The sequence below is a fragment of the Danio rerio genome, chromosome 25 (assembly GCF_052040795.2).
Source record: "Danio rerio strain M-AB ecotype USA chromosome 25, GRCz13ab, whole genome shotgun sequence".
NCBI lineage: Eukaryota > Metazoa > Chordata > Actinopteri > Cypriniformes > Danionidae > Danio > Danio rerio.
In genome coordinates, this window is record NC_141045.1 from 9,997,403 (window position 1) to 10,020,000 (window position 22,598).

At 35.9% G+C, this 22,598-nt stretch overlaps 1 protein-coding gene across 1 annotated transcript in view; it reads left to right on the forward strand.

Annotated features, from left to right (window-relative positions):
* The first annotated feature begins 901 nt into the window (after positions 1-901).
* accs (1-aminocyclopropane-1-carboxylate synthase homolog (inactive)) overlaps positions 902-22,598 on the forward strand; it is a 28,444-nt gene continuing 6,747 nt past the window's right edge. Inside the window, exons 1-10 of the mRNA NM_001014323.4 lie at positions 902-1,764; positions 5,011-5,630; positions 10,830-10,889; positions 13,281-13,351; positions 13,476-13,545; positions 13,651-13,717; positions 14,731-14,828; positions 18,406-18,483; positions 19,642-19,742; positions 21,819-21,908. Of these exons, the coding sequence (NP_001014345.3) occupies positions 5,490-5,630; positions 10,830-10,889; positions 13,281-13,351; positions 13,476-13,545; positions 13,651-13,717; positions 14,731-14,828; positions 18,406-18,483; positions 19,642-19,742; positions 21,819-21,908 (776 nt within the window). The 5' untranslated portion in view covers positions 902-1,764; positions 5,011-5,489. The remainder of the gene's footprint in view (positions 1,765-5,010; positions 5,631-10,829; positions 10,890-13,280; positions 13,352-13,475; positions 13,546-13,650; positions 13,718-14,730; positions 14,829-18,405; positions 18,484-19,641; positions 19,743-21,818; positions 21,909-22,598) is intronic.

Genomic DNA, 22,598 nt, shown 5'->3' on the forward strand with positions numbered 1-22,598 from the left:
AATCCACAAAGCATAGCATTTAAAGCATTTCTACATCCAATGTTTTTAAATATTGACAGGGGAATAAAAAAAGTGAAATTATAACTGACACAAATCTCAGATTTGTTGCTTTTCAACAAATTTTGCCTGTAAAATAAAGCAATTAACAATAAATTCAAGAGTTTTGTTGGATTTGTTTTCATAATAAAAAAAAGTATGTCACACTTTATTTTGATGGTCTGTTTGTTGAATTTAAGCTACATTGCAATTAATCCTTATTAGACTATAAGTAGACTGTTAGACTGAGGTTGGGGTTAGGTTTAATGTGTTGACCATAGACTGTAAGGTGTTGACATGTTGCTTAGTGTCTTAAAGTCAGTTAAATGTCTGTTGAAGGAGCAGTATCAACAGATACTCAAATGGACCATTGAAAACAAGTGTTACCAATATTTTTTAATGTAAAATAATAACTAAGTTTTGTCATTTTAAAAATATATTTGGCTAGATCCTTCCAAAAATTGTTTACAACGTTACATTCAAAAAATAAACGACAAAGGCTCTCTTTATCTGCATTGCAGAAACCACAGATATCCTCCTTTTTAATGTACTTTGATAATGACGATTTTACTGGATAAATTGTTTTTTGTATTTTAAAACGAATTTCCCTCATTTTAATATTAATAGTGTATTTGAAGGGAGTTAACCAGGCCCTTTTACTCTTATTATTAACTTACAAATAAACAAGCGAATTAAAAATAAACATGTAATGCAACGCAAACACGCTAGTGTAAGCACTAGATGGCGCAAACACGCAACAAACCCGAACCTTGCCCCAACGTTCAGCGCATGCGCAGCGCCGTTCTTTGTTGTCACGGTCCAAATTTATCCCGGAATAAGGACAGCACGCATGTGCCGTGAACCCGGATGTATCAGGACTTGTTTGAATAAAGAACAAAAGCAACGGGCTGGAAATACAGCCAGACTGTCTTTAAAAAGTAAAGGAATCTGCTTCCAGTCCGGGTAAAGTACAAGTGCTCGTGTTAGATGATTGATGATTACAGGAACTCACAAGTGGGAGTTTTAGCGTGTTAATGCATTTGCTTTTATTTACGCAATCGCAGTCGCCATACCAATGCATGAACATCCTATAAATACAACACCGTAGCTTTGTTTGTACTGCTGCAATGCATCTGATTCACGTTTACGGTAAAAAGTATGAACGCGGCAGCAACTGGTCGGAGCCGGAGGTCTTGGAGCTGTTGCAGATCTGGTCGGACGTTCCTGTCCAAACCGAGCTAGTGACCTGTCTGAGAAACCAGCATGTGTTCAACAGGATCGCCAGCACTCTGCGGCAGAAGGGCATCAACCGGACAGGGGACCAGTGCCGGGAGAAGATCAAAAAGTTGAAGCTGGAGTACAAGCAGAAGACCCTGCGATCCGCGCGGTATTACGAGCTCATGGAGCGGGCGCAGAGTAACCGATCCGCCGCCACTTCAGGCTCCACTCTGCCTTTATGGGGCGGTGCGACGGGGAACCAGGTGATCGGACAGCAGGGGTCAGAGGCTCCCGGGCACCCATCCAGAACCGTCGAGATGCTGGAGATCAAGACGGAGGTGATGAGCTCGGACGATGAAGCGGCTCAGCCTGAGATGCTGTATGAGTTTGGACCTGTTGATGAAGATGAGGAGGCCGGCGGGGAGCACAAACAAGCCGTGCAAAACGCGGAGGAGAGCGCGGAGATGGACGGAGAGCAGGGAAACGCGCATGTCATCTGTTCCCCATCAGGTATAAAACACGCTGTGCACGAATAGAGCTGCATGATGTACACAAAATGCACTTTACAGGCATGTACACCTTCATTCATACTGTATATACATATAGATGCATAGAGAGATGGTTATAGATATAGGCCTAGATATGTAAATGCATATGAAGCATAATAAACAATGATGTTTAAAGGGAAAGTATTTTTTCTGCTTAATTCTACTCATTTTATATGCATACTTTCCCCTTCGACAATTAATGTAATACCATGTTATTTATTTGAACAATTCTTCATTCATATCCCATGACTGCCAAGGTCATTCTTGCAACTTTTAAAATTCAAATGAGCACAGTTTGCAACATCTTATTTAAATCAATCCAATAATGCAGTTATTTTGTATGCACATTATGCATTTATTTAGCACATTTATTATGTAATCTTCAGGACATTCAAATGATGCGTTTAATTAGTAAATGCATTTTGCCACAATCAAACCCTTGACTTTGAGGTAGCCCTAACGATCATGGCCTCCCAATCATCCCTTTCCACCGAATTGGCTCTATCACTGTCTCTCCACTCCACCAATAGCTGGTGTGTGGTGAGCGCACTGGCGCCGTTGTCCTGTGGGTAGTCGTCGCATCATCCAAGTGGATGCCGCACACTGGTGGTGGTGTGGAGAGACCCCCCCTCATGATTGTGAAGCGCTTTGGATGTATGGCCATACACAATAAATGCGCTATATAAATACACATTACATTACATTACATTACATAATTTTATAAGATACTATTTTGATTGAGCTGTTCAAAATAAAAATTTTACCTCAAAAACATCAATCAAATACTGTGTCAGGAATATGTGCAAATATATGTGATGCTACTTAGTGGCACTGTGTAATTCTTAAAATTACACAATGAATTTAAATGACATTTTGACAGTCAACATTTTGCCATCATTTGCGTTAATTGTAATACAGAATGTTATATTATATACTTTTTTTGCCACACATTGAAAATGAATAGTGACTTCATAAATATGGACAAAAAAAAATAATGCAATAATTTTCATTTATCGCTGCGAATGAATCCGATTACAGTTGGATCTCTTAGTGAGGGTTGAATATGATCAGTGGAGTTTTTGCTTTGACGGACATAAATTAGATGAACAGTTATGCCACTGTTTGTATTCTCAAAGCAGATTATTTATTTGAACAATTCTTCATTCATATCCCATGACTGCCAATGTCATTCTTGCAACTTTTAAAATTCAAATGAGCACAGTTTGCAACATCTTATTTAAATCAATCCAATAATGTAGTTATTTTGTATGCATGTTATGCATTTATTTAGCACATTTATTATGTAATCTTCAGGACATTCAAATTATGCGTTTTATTAGTAAATGCATTTTTCCACAATGAAACCCTTGACTTTGAGGTATCATACATTAAGTCCAATGGCTACCGGCTTCCAACATTTCTCAAAGTGTCTTCATTTGTGAAAAAATCATAAGGGTTTGAGGGTGAGAGGGAATTTGTCATTTTAAAATAAGACTACAGAGAAAAACACACACCTGTCATATTCAGAATTTTATGCTTTTTGTTTTTTTATAAAGTTATTTTTGTAAAGCGCTTTCAGTATTTATTTTTTCACACTTTATCAGTGAGTGTCTGTAGGTTTCAACACATTTTCAATGCCCGTTTTCTCCAACTAAGTTTTTTAGCTTATGCAAATGCAAATGATTATGCATGCACATATTTATTTAAATAATGCATAATTTGCATATTTGACCATACAATTTAAAGGGGACCTGTTATGTAACAATTGTGTGGCAACAGTCATATGTATACATGTAATATAATATATATAGTTGAAGTCAGAATTATTAACCCCCCTGAATTATCTACCCCCCCTGTTTATTTTTTTCCCCGATTTCTGTTTAACAAAGCGAAGATTTTTTCAACACATTTCAAAACATACTAGTATTAATAACTCATTTCTAATAATTGATTTATTTTATCTTTGCCATGATGACTGTAAATAATATTTGACAAGATATTTTTCAAGACGCCTCTATACAGCTTAAAGTGACATTTAAAGGCTTAACTAGGTTAATTAGGTTAACTAGGCAGGTTAGGGTAATTAGGCAAGTTATTGTATAACGATGGTTTGTTCTGTAAACTATCGAGAAAAAAATTAGCTTAAAGGGGCTAATAATTTTGTCCTTAAAATAAAAAAATAAAAAAACTGCTTTTATTCTAGCCAAAATAAAACAAATAAGACTTTCTACAGAAGAAATAAAATATTATCAGATATACTGTGAAAATGTCTTTGCACGGTTAAGCATCATTTGGGAAACATTTAAAAAAGAAAATAAAATTCATAGGGGGCTAATAATTCTGACTTCAACTGTATGTGTATATCAGCTGGTAAAAATGGTAAAAATGTATTTACTTTAATATTTTATAGTCTCTGCGGAAGCACTTGACATTCTCCCTTTATATATTGTCATCAGACTGGGAAAGTACCGACCATTAGCAAGATCTCACTCACATTAGCATATGATGTTAGTCTTGTTTTTGAATCTGCCACTATGCTGACACAGGCGTTTGTAGCTCTGCCTTCTTTTAAAAAGAGCACAGTCTCATTTGAATTAAAGCGACAGTTACCAAAATTCCACAATTTGGATCAAAGCCTGAAATGGACAGTTTCTCCTGCTTCACACATGGCTTCAGAATCAACGCTTGACAGAGGGCATGTCTGAAGTTTGAGCTGACGTGATCGGCATAACAGCGTTAGCCAATGAAATTATTCCGCAATCGACTACTGTCTGAGCTGGTGTATTTGCATACAGCGATCTGACTGGCTGACGCTTTCATTGGTGCTTGAAAAGTTCAGAGAGTCCCAACTTCTGCTGTGAGCAACAACACTGAAAAGGCACCGATGGATCCATATGCAGTTCGGCAACGCCTGACCTCACCCATTCAAATTGAATAGTAAGGGTTGATGCTGACGCCCCTTGTGAATGTGGCGTTTCAAACTGTAAAGGTTTCAACATTATTTGTGTGGTAAACTCCACATACACACTCTAGGGACATCAGAGACTTTACATATTGTAAAAAGGGGCATAATAGATCCCCTTTTAGAATACTTGTGATAAAAAAAATGATTGGAATTGTTAATACACTGGGAAAGTATAGTTATAACTACAGTATGAGTGAATTATTTTATCCTGTTCACCCAGTTTTTCCTATCACCCCACCATAGATTGCAGTGACCAGAACATGACGGGTTCCTCAGGTGCGGGTGTATCTCCCGCAACAGCTCCCATGGCGATGAGAGATGGTGGAGGTACCCATTGCGACCAAGAAGGGGTTTCCGGATCGTTCCATCAGAGGAAGCGGCGCCGGGTGGTTCGCCCAAATGACGGGGTGTTATCCAGCGCTCTGGCTGGGTATCTAAGCTGGCAGCAGACAGCAGAAGAGCGTTTCCTCGCTCTGGAGGAAGCCCGTATGCGGCAGGAGGCTCGGGCAGAGGAACGGAGGGAGCAACAGGAGGAGAGACGCGCCAAACAAGAGCGAGACCACGAGTTTCGTCTCATGTCTATGTTGACCAGAGTCCTGAACTCCACACGCGGGACTGAAGACCAGAGCGCCAGCACCAGCAGGGAAACCGTCCCCAAACCCAGCTCCTTGCAAACCTTGTTGCCACATTTGTTACCCAACAGTGCCAAAGCTGTTCCCAGCATGCTCTTGGGGGATCAGACTCCCCAGTATAACCCGTACCTGTCTCGTCGTGGAAACAGCATGCGGATACATCAGGGAATCCTACAGGAAGGATACAACCAGTATCACGCCAACAAACACGACGAGAAGTCAAACCCTCATGTAAGTCACCTTGGAAATAGTAATGCTTTATTATTATTGTTATTATTATTATTATTATGTTGTTAGTATTTAGAAAATGTACAGTACAGTGTGGCCCAATAAAGGGATAGTTCACCCAGAAATAGATACTGTCATCACTTGATCATTATTTGCTTGTTCAAAATCTGTTTGAGTTTCTTTTCTTCTGTTGAACACAAAAGAAGATGTTTTGAAAAATGCTGGTTTTTGAAAATTACCGGTAATTTTCCTGAAAGGTCTGTATGTGTGAACAGGCCCTTTTTGAAAATAATGGTAAATTCATTCTGGCTATTTTCCGGAAAGAGAAGTTGTAACATTACCGGTAATTTGCCGGAATGCTGCGCTGTGTGAACGCAGAAGGAAGATTGCCAGAAAGAGCGTGTGCACGTCTAGAACGTGCTGACGTAAGATGTCTACTTTAGCCAATCAGAACAGTCAGACGCATTCACGTCTGCGCGGTTTATGAAAATAAAAGCCTTTGAATACTTTTCCAGACACATTCAGCTGCTGGATGTTAGTCAGAAAATGTTTATATGTTTATCTTAATGCCAACTGTTTAAATAATTATCGATAATTTGCTTATGGTAAGCCGTTGTTTGTTTACCTTCAAGCTCTGCTTCATTCAGTTGCGTGACGTGTCGCGTGTGCCCGTGAAGCAGCACCAGCACACACACATATCATGTACATCTCGACATGCAAAAGTGTTCCTCTATATTTTCATCGAAGTTGTTCACAATACTGATCCATTCACAGAGTTTGTAATGTAGTCAAATGTTTACAAATACAAGCCCAGCCATTTTGAGGTCATTTCTGGTTAATGATGTCAGAATTTACCGGTATTTTGGAATAGATGTGTGAGCGGTCTTTTCCGTAAAAATTCCGTAACGTCCTCACCTGTGTGAACAGCGCTTTTTTTTTTTTTTTTAAATTTACAGGTAAAGTCGTTCTGTAAATTTTATGTATCACTGTGTGAAAGGGGCTATTGACTTCCATAGTCAGTTTTTCTTCTTCTATGGTAGTCAATGGGTCTCGTTAACCTGGGGTCCGTTCTTCGTACCTCGCTTAAATGATCTTAGATGATTTGGCAGATCCTGGATCTTTTAATCTTGATAACTAATCTCTGGCTAATTTGGTTCTTCAAACAAGTTCGCGAATCAGATGAGAATGTCTGGATAAACTGATCTGAGATCGCTGCGTGTGTTGTGAAGGACAGATCTATTGATCCTCGAAATCATGATCAGCAATGCAGCGATTGGCTGACGGCATAGCAGCGTAATGACATCATCTGATTAATATTCAATTATCCACGTAAGCAAAATTACATCAAATTAGCAGTAAACGGTTTGTTAAATATGACACGCGATAACCTTCCACATTTGTTGTGAGCTGCAGGCTTTACACTTTCATGTGTGAAGTGTATCATCATGTATTTCAATGCAAATCAATGTATTTAGTTCTACATTTAGAAAAGTTTTTTTATTCGGTGTAAAGAATAACTGATTGTTTACAAAAGCATTTTTATATTGGTAAAGGCTTCTGCAACTTTTGTGAAGCATCAAATCACTGGTATATTAACTATCAAAACATGTTCATGACTGCATAAATGTATTATTGCTTTAAAAAAAAAGTCACATATAGTGCATTTCTATTATACACAATTTGTACTAAAGCGATCTAAAAAGTTCATATCAATAAGTTTTCTCTTTGCACCACCAGGTGACAGTCTTTGTACTTTAATTTCGAGGGTGCAGATTGCATTTTTTATTTAGCAAGTTTTATTAATATATATAACTTTATTTATTTTATTAATAACTATAACTTTATATATTTATATATAGTTTTAAAAATGTACCATTTTCCCAAGTGTATAACTACTACTGTAAGAAAATTCGGAACATACTTTCGGTATTATCTTTGCTTGAACTGAGCCGATCTAATCCTGTTTACGTGAATTGAACCTGCTCCCGATCAGGTTTGACCTAGCAGAACTGTTGTTATGACAACAACTCTCGGATCAGCTTTGAACAACGAAATGATCCTGGATCGTGTCAAATCGTCAATATCCAAATCCAGCTAACCGAGTAATCCACGTACGAAGAACGGACCCCAGCATTCTTCAAAATATTTTCTTTTGTGTTCAACAGATGAAAAGTTTAAAAGCCACTCAAGGGAGAGTAAACTATGAGGGAATTTTCATTTTATGGAGTGAACTGTTCTTTTAATAAAACATTTTGGTTTACATAGATTTCAATTTTACTTTCAAACAAAGTTTTTTATTTATATAGAACTTGTTTTAGAGGGAAAGAAGAATATACACACTGCTGTAAGATTCTTAAAATATTAATAATTCTCTTCAGAAATTATGCATTAAACTATTTAATATGCGAAGGGAGCTTTACAAACAACTACCTGAAGAAGATTACATATTTTAACAAATTAACATATTTTAATGATTCTGAAAGATCTGTCTTTGAAGACTATACCAATGAGTAATTATACAAAAAATCGTATTTTGCATCAATTAACGTATTAAAATAAAAATGCTTTTAAATTGCAACCATGTTTCGTAACATCACTGTATTTTTAATCAAACAAATGCCAGCTTGGTGAGCAAAAAATTCTTGCAAATGTGTTTATAAAATCTTCCAGACCTCAGTCTTTTGAACAGTAGAGTAGATTCTGAATATAAGTTCTAATTAAAGTGCACAACTGGTTTCAAAGACTTTAAAACTTAATTACTTTATTGAATTAAATATTGAATCTTTAAATGTAAATTTCTTCTGCACGTCCTTTTTTGCACAATGTTTATTCAGTTCCCCCTCCTTAATCTGTTCATTTTCAGTCATCTTGCAGTGTGATATTAATTTTTAAATCAGTATTCAATATAGAGTCTCGTTGATGTGATCCCATAAAAGCTGCTTAATTGACTAAACACTTGCAAAAAGACACACTGAATGTCAAGTTACTGCCTATTAGAGCTGCAATGCTGCACGATTCTGGCTAAAATGAGAATCAATTCAATTCAATTCAATTCAGCTTTATTTGTATAGCGCTTTTACAATGTAGATTGTGTCAAAGCAGCTTCACATAAATGGTCATAGTAACTGGAACAGTGTGGTTCAGTAACTGGAACAGTGTGGTTCAGTAACTGGAACAGTGTGGTTCAGGTTTTAGTGTTTAAGTTCAGTTCAGTTCAGTTTAGCTCAGTTCAGTGTGATTTAATCATTACTGAGAGTTCAAACACTGAAGAGCAATTTTTAAAAAAAAATCTGTAGATGTAAAATAAAGGTTAATCTGAGTAAGCTATTATTATTGGTATTCTCAAACAAATGATAAAACAACAACAATAATATTAATATTATGTGTATGTCTACTCTGATGGTTATAAAGCTCAATTTTGTGTAGACTTTGAATGGAGGACTTAAAGGGTAAAATAGGTGGCTAAAATAATTACATCAGCATATAATTATTCATAATTCTGATGTTGAGTTATTATGTTTGAGATATATGCTTGCAATCTGTCACTGACATTATTAGACCTTTTATTCACTGGTAAAATCAGACATTTGTCATTTTCAGTTTCGAAATCACAACTCTAAAATGCGACACGATTATTTAAATGATGTGCTGTTCATACTTCCCGCGCGGCTCCCAAACGATCACTCTGTGCCACAAACTGAACGTTATTTACAACTTTGTTACCTGTTCATCACAGCCTAATGCAGTTCTGTTTACTAAAGTATATGCGCCCGCCCTCTCTGTGTTAACAGCTCACGGTCAGCAGCTCATGTCACGTGTGACTTCGCGGCCGCTAATACATCATTACATAAAGACAAAAATGACATTTTGGGGAGAATTATACCTTATAAATGCAGTATGTGACTCTTGCAACACCATTTGGAAGTGCCCATGTCACTGAGCAACGTATGTGAAACACTGAGAAGACTTGTGCAGCCGCCTTTGCTCCTCTCCTGAACTTGAAAATATGATTGACAGAATTGTTGAAATGCTGGATTAAGATCGTCTAGGGCAGGGGTCTCAAACTCGCGGCCCGCGGGCCATTTGCGGCCCTCAGTGCAATATTTTGTGGCCCGCGCCGACCGCTGTACACTGACAGAATCAGAGGAGCGGGGAGAGAGAGCGCTCCCCGCTCCGCTGATTCTATCCGTACACAGCGGTCACTGGCATTCCCCGCCCGCCGTGTAAACAAAGGGGCGGGGATGCCGGTGACGTCACCACGCACCCCGCCCCTTTGTTAGACGCTGTGACGGGCGGGAAGTGTAGGAGGGAACTCGCGCCGGCCAGAACCAAGGTAAGCTGTTCCTGCCCCTGCCTCCCACTTAGCTACCTATCTGCAGCCTGCCACCTACCTAGCTACAGCCTGCATCTTATATATATTATAGGTAGATACAGACTGGCACAGACTGATGTGACTGGAGTGGGGTGGGGGTGTTTTATTTATACATATATACGCCTTTTTTTAGGTGAGGGAATGGAAGTTTTGAGTGTGTGAGAAGTGTGTGAGAAGTTATTCTCCACCTTGAACTTCAATAAGTCAAAGTACAGGTCTAGACTTAATGATGATCATCTTCAAGCCATACTGAGGGTCTCAACTGCTTCCGCTCTAAAGCCAAATGTGGTTCAGATTTGTGAGAAGAAGCGCTGTCAAGTCTCTGGCAGCAAAGAGTAGGCAAAAGATGCCATGTTCAGAAGAACTGATCATAATCTTCACTCAATGTTCTGTTAATGTTCAGGACACTTCATGTTCAGATGAAATAATTAAAACTGTTAATAATGACATTTGAGGACTTTTTTTTTTGTGAAATCCCTTATGCGGCCCAGCCTCACCCAGACTTTGCCTCCTGCGGCCCCCAGGTAAATTGAGTTTGAGACCCCTGGTCTAGGGGATCGAATCGAGATCGCAATCTTTTTTCGATTAATCGTGCAGCTCTACTGCCTATCTACAGTCCTTTATGAAAACACACACTTGTTCTGATGCTACAGGCTGTTTATAAACCAAGTTATGTTTTTAAATGTGTGTCTCGGGGGACGCAGAGGCCACAAGTCCTTTGGGGCTTCCAGGAAATTTATCTGCAAATCTGTGTGGTTTGTCTCATTTTAATGCACTGTCTCTCACTTCTGCTGTGCGGTAATTTCCTGTGGTTTTATTCTTTCTTTTAGGGTATAATAAACCTGGGAACCAGTGAAAACAAGTTATGCTTTGACCTCCTGCAGAAGAGGGTAAGATATGTGATTTGCTTGGTTAGCATTTATTAGCAAATACTGTATCTTTCTTTTATTATTATTAATAATAAGCAGTGTTTTTCTTTGCTTCGAGGGCGGTGAAATTGGAATAAAGCTTTCTTTTGATAGTGAAAAGCCACTCAAAACATCCTGGCAATTACATAAAAACAAGCTAAATGGCACTGATATCAAAATAAAAGTAAAGACCACTTGGCTAAATATCGATCTAAATTTATTAGGAATGGCCTAGCCAATGTCCTGATGGCAACCCTCTTAAGTTTTGTTGAATCAAGAGCTTCTTAAATTGTGATATTAACATTGTAGGCAAATATGAAATACTGCGTTTGGAAGCAGCTGTTTAAGGGGTAGTTCACCCAAAAATGAACATTTCATGACCATTTACTTGAAGTTGAACAAAAAACAAGATATTCTGAAGATTAATGGAGAAAAGCAGCCATTAACAGTAGGAATAAGAAATAATAAATATATTTTTTCAAGAATTTCTTCACCTTTTTGTGCTTAACAGTTTGTAACAAGTGAGTAAATGATAGAAGGCATGGTCCTAAGCAACAAAAAAAACAGCCATTAAGGACATTTGTAGAAGATTTCAAGCAAAATGTAGAAAAAACACATTTATGCAAATGCTAATATTATGTCATTTCATATAACTTTTGGCCAGTATGTGGCACTGCTCTCAAATTCTTGTTGTGTGGTTAATTCTGGGTGAAGGACCACACTGTATAAATATGGCAAATTTGCAGAAATTGCAACTCCATTTAGTCATCATGGTATCAGCTTTGAGAATGATTTAACAACTCTTTGAGCTTTTAAAGGTGCAGAGTTCACTAAAAACGTACAATTCTTTCATCATTTATTCACTCATTGGTCACAAACCTCCTTAAGTTTCTTTCTTTTGCTGAAGAAAAAAAAAGAAAGAAGATATGTTGTAAACCAGTCACCATTGACTTGGATAGTATTTGCTTGAATTACTATGGAAGTCAATAGTTGCCGGTTTCTAACATTCTTCATTCTTTCTTTTCATGTTCAATAGAAATAAAAGAACTCATACATGTTTGAAATCAACTGAAAGTGAGTAAATTTTGGCTGAACAATTCTTGTTGACCTTGTTGATATCAACATGCACTGAAACAAATCTCTAAAGTTATGCCAAAATATTTGTAAAATAAAGCATTTTACTACAAAAATCTTAATGGGTGGCATAGTGAAATCGTCACCATATGTAAAGAGACCTATGTTATGATTTATTTATTTTTCGAAACTTTCAGAATTTGATTATTTATTTTTATTTATTTCAAAAAAACTTTTCTTTTTCTTAATTTTTTTTCATTTTTTTTTGTATTTTTTAAAAATATATATTTTTTGTTTTTTTTTCAAACTTTCAGAATAATTTTTTTATTTGTAATTTTTTGAAAATTTATTAATTTTATATTTTATTTTGTTATTATTTATTTATTTTTCAATACTTTCAGTATTATTTTTTATTCGTAAAAAATATTCTTTTCTTTTTTTATTAATTTTATATCTTATTTATATTTATTTGTAATTATTTATTTATTTTTTAAACTTTCATAATTTATTTTTATTATTTTGTAACAAATATTTCTTTTCTTAATTTTCTTTGTTCATTATTTTTAAATTTTATTATTATTTTTTTAAATATTTAAATAAATTTTTAATGTACTTATTTTTCAGAAACTTTTTCAAAACTTGCTTTCAAAAGTTCTAAGCAAATATGTCAGTTTTGGTAAAAATAATTTGAACCATTGGTTAAACGAATGCATGGGGTAATCGCAAAGTGAAGAGTGGGTGGGGGTGGTGGGGGATGTGGAGGGGGTTGTTTTGGAGGAGGGTCTGAGTGTTGGCGATCGAGAAGTGAAGGGGCACTTTTATTCATTTGAGGGACATTTTATTCAAAGAGAAAAAAGGTCATGTGCAGTGCACAGGTTGAACCCTACATGTGCACGTGCGTGGTGTGCCAAAATTCATAACTTTCCTATAAAGCAGTAGTGTCCAAACACGGTCCTGGAGGGCCAGTGTCCTGCATATTTTAGTTCCAACCTCAATTAAACACACCTGAACCACCTAATCAAGCTCTTTCTAGGTATACTTGAGTTCCAGGCAGGTGTGTTGGAGGAAGTTGGAGCTAAACTATGCAGGACACCGGCCCTCCAGGGCTGAGTTTGGACACGCCTGCTATAAGGGGTTTGAGCTGCACAGACATGAAATGGAGAAAAAATTAAGACACCTTATTGCTTATGATGTTATTACAGCAAGAAGTCCTTTTAGAAATCTTCAAAAGTTATGGATATTACACAGTACAATTGTAGATGCCCTTTATGAGTAACTGATTCTTGGTTTCTTCAACAGCTAACGCGACCTGACATGTTAAACATTGAACCTGCTTTCTTACAATACCCTGATTGGAAGGGCCACAGTTTGTAAGCATACTTTTCTATACAAAAGTGTTTCATTTCCTGCTGTAATTTTGACTTCCATGCTCCAAATTAATCTTTTAAATTCACAGACTTAAAGTTCTTGTTTCTGATTTTCTTTTTACCAAAGCCTTCGAGAGGAAGTTGCTAAGTTCCTTTCAGACTACTGCTGTTCTCCCAAACCTCTAAAACCCGAAAATGTGAGTTTTTTTTAGCACATCAGCATGATTTATTTCTGATTGTCTTCCTTTTTCTGTAAAAAAATAATCTGGACCACACACTAATTTTCATTAGTTCTTTTGTAGGTTGTTGTTATGAACGGCTGTGGGTCTCTGTTTTCAGCTTTGGCAGCTACTTTATGTGACCCAGAAGGTAAATATTTATTTATTTATTTATTTATTTATTTATTTATTTATAATAATCAGTGTGTTTTTCTTCTTCTTCATTCTTGTAGGGTAGTAAAATTGGTAAAATTCTAGTGAACAGCCACACCCTGCCAACTAAATAAAAACAAGCCAAATTCATTGTGAATGGCATAGCCAGTGTCCTGAAGGCAACCCTCTTAAGCTTTGTTAAATCTATAGCTTCTTGAATTGTCTTATTATTAAAAATGAACATTTCCTCACCAATTACTTAAAGTGGTTCTATTGGTAAAAAAAAAAATGCAATTTGAAAGATTTTTTTTGACACAACAGCCACTCAAAACATCCTGGCACCTAAATAAAAAAAAAAAGTCCTTTAAAGGCAAGTCAATTCACTTTGCGGCCATCTTTAAAATTCCTCTCGGGCGCTCTGTTTTAACGGGGAAACATCAAATTCTCCAAAACAACTTGCCAAGCTTACTATTAAATTTCATATTACAAATCACCAATAAAATTAAACAACAACTGTGTCTTTTTGTTTCATTTCTAAACATTCGAATCACACAAAATCTGCAGAAACTCACATCTGATTCGAGCCACTCCCCAGAGTCGTCAGTCTATAGCGATCAATGATTGCCTCCTGTAATAGAAGGCAGGGCTTTATTCACCATATTGACAGTTACACTTTTCCCCATTCAAAACTATACGAGTGACACGTCTTGCGTATTCTATAGTCTTTGACTAAGCTAAATAACCAATAGCAAAAAAATAAGTGAATACCACTTGGCTAAATTTCTTAGCAATGGCCTAACATATGTCATTCCTTTTGATCGCTTTCAAAAGGGTGACCACAATTATTAAGCGATTACAGTCTAATACTAGTTTATTCATTTTTACAAATTAAAAATAACGTTTAAAAAGATACTTTTGTAAACATTGAAATTGAACAGTTTTTGATGGTTAAATAGAAATAAGTTGGCTTTACGTGTCTGAGATTTTTTCCTGATTGTGAATGTTTTACAGATGCAATTCTCATCCCATCGCCCTTCTACGGTGTGATAACGGAGGATGTTGACTTGTATAGCAGCGTCAAACTACATCATGTGCCACTTTATAGTCAGGTGCGTAGCAATTAGTGTTGTTATGATACTGTAATTCGATACCGATCGATAATGTAATTTTAAAAACGTTAATTTCCTGCGAACATCTGAGTGCTGTGAGCTTGTTCTCAAACAGTGCTGATTTGCCATTGTGTTCACATGCTCAACAGAAGTGACTCTGATTGGCTGTGAAGGTCATCAGTTCACCAAACTCCGACACTGGATCGTTTTAAAGCCGCGAAACATCAGCAGATCACTCATTTGTCAGCTTATAGACAAACCAGCTGATCAACGTGACTTTGAAACGCTCCTGTATCTGCGGTTACACTCTGTAAACAGCGGTAACATTGGTGAACCGATGACCTTCACAGCCAATCACAGTAATTTCTGTTGAGCTGGTGAACACAATGGCAAATCAGCACTGTTTAAGAACATGCTCAACAGCGCTCACATGTTAGCTGGACATGGATGTTTTTATAATTTCAATATCGATTGGTACTAAATTCAAGTAACGTGACAACCCTAGTCGCAATATTTGAGGTGTAAGATTTGATCTTGTATCTTTGGGTTGTAATAGAGCTTTCCTTTAAGCTCAAATTTTTTTTGTGCAGCTATGCTTCTGTTTCAGGGTATCCGCGGGGTCTTAAAAATTCTTAATGTTTTAAATTTGAAAAGCTCAAATTTAGGCTTTAAAGTCTTAAATCTACTGAAATATGGTGTTGTATGTCTTGAATACTTTTAAATTTGTCTTAATTTTCCTATGTCCATATAAAGCTACCCAATTGGTTAGTGGTGTAACGGATCACAAATCTGCAGTTCGGATCACTCTACTTTTTTTTTGTCACGGATCAGACCAGTTTTCGGCTCAGCAAAAAAAGGGAGAAGATAAATGTCATTTGCTTTCCATTTATACAAAAATATTACTGCAAAAAACATTGCTTTTAACATACAAAACTTATAACCTGTAATGTTAATAAAAATAAAAATTAAGAAAAACAGCTGAATAAAGAAAAGTATTCAATACCAAATAAGATATTTGCTACTGTAGCTAATAATGCTAATAAATTCTAATAAAAATAGAAATCTAACATCTTGTACAACATTATATTTATCTTCAATTAATGATTCAACAATTCTTACAAAACTTTTTCATTTTAGGTGTTTTACTTTTGAAAACCTATTCAGTGATATAATTTTGATGGTTGTTTGTCGCCATCTGTTGGTTGATTAATGTAATTGCTTTCACCAGCGTCAAAAATTCATGTTCATTCATGTTCATTAAAGAGCCCATATTATACATGAAATAGGGTCATATCTTGGTTGTAAGGGTCTCCAACAACAGTTTAATATGCATGCAAGGTCAAAAAACACTTTCGTGGTCTTATAATCTGCATTTATTTTTACCTAATTATCCCAGCGACTCCCGTATGAATCGTCCAGTGATTCATTTGTTCCCAAACCCCTCCTTAGCGCGAAGCTAATCTGCGCTGATTGGACCGATGACAGTCTGTTGCGATTGGTCGACTGCCTTCAGTCAGAGAGTGAAATGCCAAACAGCTAATCAGCAATATAAAAGTAATCACAGTTCATACACGCTCGATAGTGTAGGCGTGGATTTTAGCTGCCAGTGGCTCAATGTAAATACAGACGTTGGACTTAAATTCAGACGACTAACTATTTTATTGAGCAAAAACTCCAAAAACAGTTGAGGAGATCTCCTAGCTTCTCACTCTGCTCTTTTCACAGACACACACACACACACACGCACTTAACCCTGCTCCGGATGCGCGCGCGCACACACACACACACACACACACACACACACACACACACACACACACACACACACACACACACCTCCGGACGACAGCGCGCGCACACGCACACACAGACACACACACTACTCCCCGTCCACGGAGCTCCGTTAACAAAGCAGCACACGTCGCGTTTTTAACGTGACTTTGCACGCGATAAGAGAATATAGCCAGTTAACCTGATACAGTACACGCGGTAACAAGTAACAAATCACAAGTAAACACATTTGCAACCTAGAGTCAACTTTAATCGCACGTACTTACACTTGAGAAATGGAGGAAGAAAAATCCATCCTGACATGTCCAGCAGTAAGTTACTCTTTACTGATCCTTCCTTTAACAAACGCTGATGAAGTATTTTTTGTAGCATGTAGTTTCCAGAAGTTTCCAGTAGTTTCTAACTTCTTGGCTATAATGCTGAGGTTTCATCTTTGGGTAGAGACTCAATATATCCATCTGCAGTGTGACTTCAATCGACCGGCATGTTTGTGTGTGTGTGTGTGTGTGTCTCTGGGTTTCTGCGTCAGAGGGCGGGGCCTCAGGTTAGAAATCTCCCGGGTTTGCGCGTGCACGTGAATAACTTGGTTTCGTTCGTACGTCATGGCGAAACACCTAATGAATCGGTATCAAGGCAACTCGTTTGAAGCACTATGAGTCGACTCTTTTATAGATGAATCAACAGTTTTAAACACTGTACACTAACAGATTTAAGCCTTAGCTGGATACTTCACTTCACTTAGAGCTGTGTTACACACTACATGGAGGGGAATTTTCAAAAACCCATAATATGGGCTCTTTAAACAGTGATGTTAATCTTCACTATAAACATCAGCGTTTATATCTGAACTTTAAACTGTTCTCTCAGTTCTTCTGTGTTATTTAATTGTTTGTAACTCACTGAGAAAGTGTAAAAACTGAATCTCTCGATGCAGATTTGAATGCAGCACTTTGAAGGATTAATAAACATATGCAAATCATTATCATTTGTCGTTCATGTTGCGCGGGTTTGAACTGAAATCACAATCTTTTAATGTTTAATCATGCAGCTTTACACTGAATGCATTAATGCAGGCTAAACAAGCAGTGACAGAAAACACCTTTAATTAATAGCTAAAGCATTTAGGTAGGTCCCACCACTACATTTCTGTCATCATTATATCTTACAGGGAAGCCAAAATGCTTTCATACATGAGATTTGAACGACGTGGGAGACTTGCAGTCTCTCTGCAATTGTTATAATGTTAGATTAACCTACAAGTTAAAAAAAAAAATTCTAATCCGCAAATCAAGTGCGTTTCGAACTGTGGTTTGTGATGCATACGGATCAAAAGTGATCCGTTACACCCCTACAATTGGTACAACCAACAATCCATCTAAAACAAAAAGTTTAACAAAAGAAAAATTAACAGATTTACCACTATGGTTTAATTGTTTCCCTTACATCCTTACAATGACATTTAAAAAGTTTTCTATGTATAAATGTATGTTGTGAAAAAATTTAGTGTATTATATTATTTAAAACTTCTGAAAAGTATTGTTTATATATGTTTTGACATTATTTAAAATATGTAAATACCTGAATTTTCATTTTAATGGGGCAAGTAAAAGCATATTCCACTTGTTATTACAAAAAAGAAAGAGCTTTAGCCCTGCAAAAGTCTGAGATTTCATTCATAATGGTCTTAAAATATCTTAAACTTGACTTGTACTACTTTACGTTTACTTTGAATACTAATTTGACTGCAGAAACGCTGTGTTTATTCATCCATTTATATGTTTTACAGCCCAGAGGAAGTGATGTCAGACCATTCCAGCTTACCGTTGACAAACTGGAAAACTCTCTCAAAGAGGCCAAAACAGAGGTATTTTTTGTTAAACAGGTTTTTTCTTTTGCTTTTGAACATTTTTGCACATAGACGACAATATGCTATCATGCTGATCTGATGAGAAACAGCTAAAAGGGAATTATCTGAATTATTGAATTATCTGCCATATTTAATTCACCCTTCTTGTTTATAACCTATTTGAATTTCTTTTAAGATATTTGCTTGCTGGCATCCATTTACTCCCATACACATTTTTTTTGTACTGTGGAAGTCAATGAGCGCCAGCGTTCTTTAAAATATATGTTTTTGTGTGTTCAGTAGAAGAAAGAAAACTCAAAGGTTTAAAATCTCATAAATAAGTTGGTGTTGGTGAAGTTTTTTCCTCGCTGCTGTCGCACTAGCTTGCATGGTTCTGGATCTGTAGAGCTGCGCATCGATGGATTTGCTCTTCAGTGTTTGGACTCACAAAAGTGATTATTAAACCTCACTGAACTGAGCTAAACTGAACTGAACTTAAACTTGAAAACTGAACTACACTATTTCAATTTACTGATCTATTATGTGAAGCTGCTTTGAGACAATCTACATTGTAAAAGTGCTATACAAATAAAGGTGAATTGAATTGAATAAGGTTATTTAAGTTTTTGGGTGATCTATCCCTTTAAAAACACTGCATTATGCCAGGCCAGTAGGTGGCAGTGTTGCGCTGTAAAGAAACAATGTGCTTGTGCACCAATAATCCTGCAGTCTTTCAGCGTTTTTAGAGTTATCAAATGTTTAATCATGCCTATATATTCTCCGTGCTCAGACGCATAGTGTTGCTTTACAGCGCAACATTCCCATCTACTGGCCTGGTGTAATACAATGTTTTTAAAGGGATAGTTCACTCAAAATATTAAAATAACCTAATTTATTCTATCTTTTGTGGTTTTAAACCTTTAAGAGTTTCTTTCTTCTGTTAAACACAAAAAATATATTTAGAAAAATTCTGGCACCCATTGATCTCCATAGTAATTTATTATATAATTTACTATGGAGGTAAATTGGTGCCAGCAATGTTTGAAATTTATAAACTTGCGTTTGTTGAATTTTTAGTTGTGGCCCCCAAAACACAATTGTGTAGATGAAAATGGCATTCTGTTAGCATCCCCCTAAAATAAACACCACTCTTAAAATTGTGTTTTGGTTGTACAGGGATTGAACGTCAAAGCTCTTATCCTATTAAACCCCCACAATCCCCTGGGAGAAGTGTATTCGTCTGAAGAGATGACCGGCTTTCTACAGTTTGCCAAAATGTGAGTTCAAGCATTAGCTCTCAAGCACATCGTTTCATTCTTATTGAGTTATTTGAGGCCCCTGAAATTTGACCAAAACTTAAATATTCAGGGTTATTTAAAAGCTGGAAATGATCATATTCCTCATATATGTGATTTATATGCAGTATTTTACATTCATTTAAAATCATTTCAACAGTGTTGCACAAAAAGGGACATGTTTTTTGCTGTTCTTCTTCTGCATAATGGAGCAGTTATATGCAGTTTATTTTCTCAACACATTAATTAATTAATTTATTTTAAGAAAGAAAGGAAATTTAGATAAACGTTTTACATATAAATACAGATGTATTAAATACAGATTTATATCCGGTTATCCTTCATTTGTTTATTTAATACTCAAACGAAATCGAAACTGTTTATTATTAATTTATTATAACTTAATTAGTTATTTAATATTACAGTATGGTGATTATGATGATTATTATTAACATTGATCAAAATATAATGTTTGATGTTCTGCATAACAATGAAATGTGTGAATATTTGGAACGATGAGCAAATAATTAAAATTTTAGCATTGTAGATCTCTTATTTAATTTCAATATAATGTTTAGTCATTTTATTATTTACTAAATACACAATAAATTTGTTTTTATTTATTTTATTTCAGTTTTTATTTTTGTCTGTTAGAAATGCTAACTTTGCCAATGCATTATTTTAAAAAAAATGTATTTATGTAAAATATTTTATTTTTATTTTAAAAAAGAAAACGTTTGATTTGGTTTTACAATTAACATGGACTAATCTTTTAATTGTTTGGACACTATTATTATGAGGGTATCTGCGGGGGCTTAAAAAGTCTTAATGTCTTAAATCTCAAAAGCTTAATTTTAGGCCTTAAAGTCTTACATTTACTGAAATATTGTGTTAAAAGGTCTTAATTTTCCTTTGTTCATGTGTAGCTACCCAATCTGGCCATTGACACCAATGCAATCACCAACAATCCATCTCCATAAAACTTTTAACTATTTATTTAATTGGAGAACTTTTAAACATTTGCTGCTGAGGATACTGACCTGACCTATATTTTTTATTATTAAATTATTACTATTGTAGACTTAAGTTTTGTACAGACAGCTATGCTTTGCTTTTCTCTTGATAAGGATTATAGGGTTTGAAGTTTAATATATTTGAAAATTAATAAAAATATTTAAACTAAATTATTAGTGTATTATTAAAAGTATAAAATGTAAAAAAAAAATTTCATAGGGCTAGTGAGAATATTTTCTAACTGGTATATTTAAAAAAGTCCTTAGTATTTAGCCCTGTATAGGTTGGACAAATCCATTTTGTGCAATGTAAGGGGCTTTACATTTGATTGACAAACGTACAATGACTAAAGGGCAATGTTAATAGTTAACATCAAATTACATTCATTACATCCGTTACATACTATTTTTCAGCTTTTAAAATATTTTTGTATGGGTGGTAGTCTTGGGCGGTAATATGGCATACCATGGGATCTAAAAATAGCAACGGTGTCAGTTTTAATACCGTTATACAATCATAAAATAACAATGCACTTATATAGGAGACAAGTATTAAACATTAAATATTATTTATTTAATTAATAGTATTTAGTTTGGCGGTATTTGCAGGGAGACGTGGTAAATACGATCTAGAGGTCTGCATTCCCGCTGCTGTACTGCGGGAGCCGCGGGACCCGACCAGAAAATTTGTATTAAAATTTGAATACCGTCCAATCCTAGTGGGTGGCCAGTCTTCAATCTGAGTAGGCCAGATCGACCCTGGCCCTTATGTAGCCTTGCAACTGCTTGGTAGTATGTAAAATGGCATTCTTCAAAACCTCTGTGAGTTTAGAACAGGCTGAAAAGGAGCAAACGATGCAAAATGTCAATGTAGCTTAATTGTTTTTGCGTCTCTTGCTTTTCCAGTTGCCCTTTGTTTTCCAAATGTTTCACATGCTTCATTAAACTGCACATTATTGACAAGAAATGACATTTGTGTTCTTGAATGTCATTGGAATTGTAATTTCTGCCCTCATTTACTCTGTTTCTGTCTCGCATGCTCCAGGCACCAGCTTCATGTGATCGTGGATGAGATTTACATGCTCTCTGTGTTCGGAGAGAAGCACACGTTTCGCAGTGTTCTCAGCTTGGATGGGTGAGAGTCGTGCTCTTTTATTTCTGTCTTATATTTTAATTTGCTTAATGAACTAATATGCCCTTGAGCTGATATTGAACATACTTCATTAAGCGTCATGGAGAATTGAATCTCATGTTTAATGAATTCAAGTCCAATCCTTTAAAAGTCTAATTCACCCTAAAAATGTGTCGAGCAAATTGACTTTTTTTGGCTAAAGTATTTTTAGTCGTAATGAGATTAGAGAATGCTTTTGCTTTGGGCTGCTTGTAAGGTAGTGTGTTGGTTTTTTTTAGCACATGTGAGATGATACGTTGCTCAGTTTACCCACATCTCGGGTACATGTGTAATATTTACTTAGACTGATTATAATTAAAGTGAATGAAAAAATATATATGACATCTCTAAATATAAAGCAAAAAATTCACATATAAGGTTTTTTTGCTTCTGCGAATGAAAATAGTTTTAAATAAAGCCTGAGGGGACCATTTGCCCAGTGTGTGTGTGTGTTTTGTTAATTAGTTATTGAATAGATCTAGTCAATTAATGATTGATTCAAAAAAAGTCTGAATGAATCAGCTACTTTGAATGAATCATTTGAATGAATGGCTTAATAGGTCACTCAAAGACAGAGACCAACTGGTAGTTTTAGTGTCATATTTATTCATCCATATCAAGCTTGACCCCAAAAATGAACATTCTGGCATAATT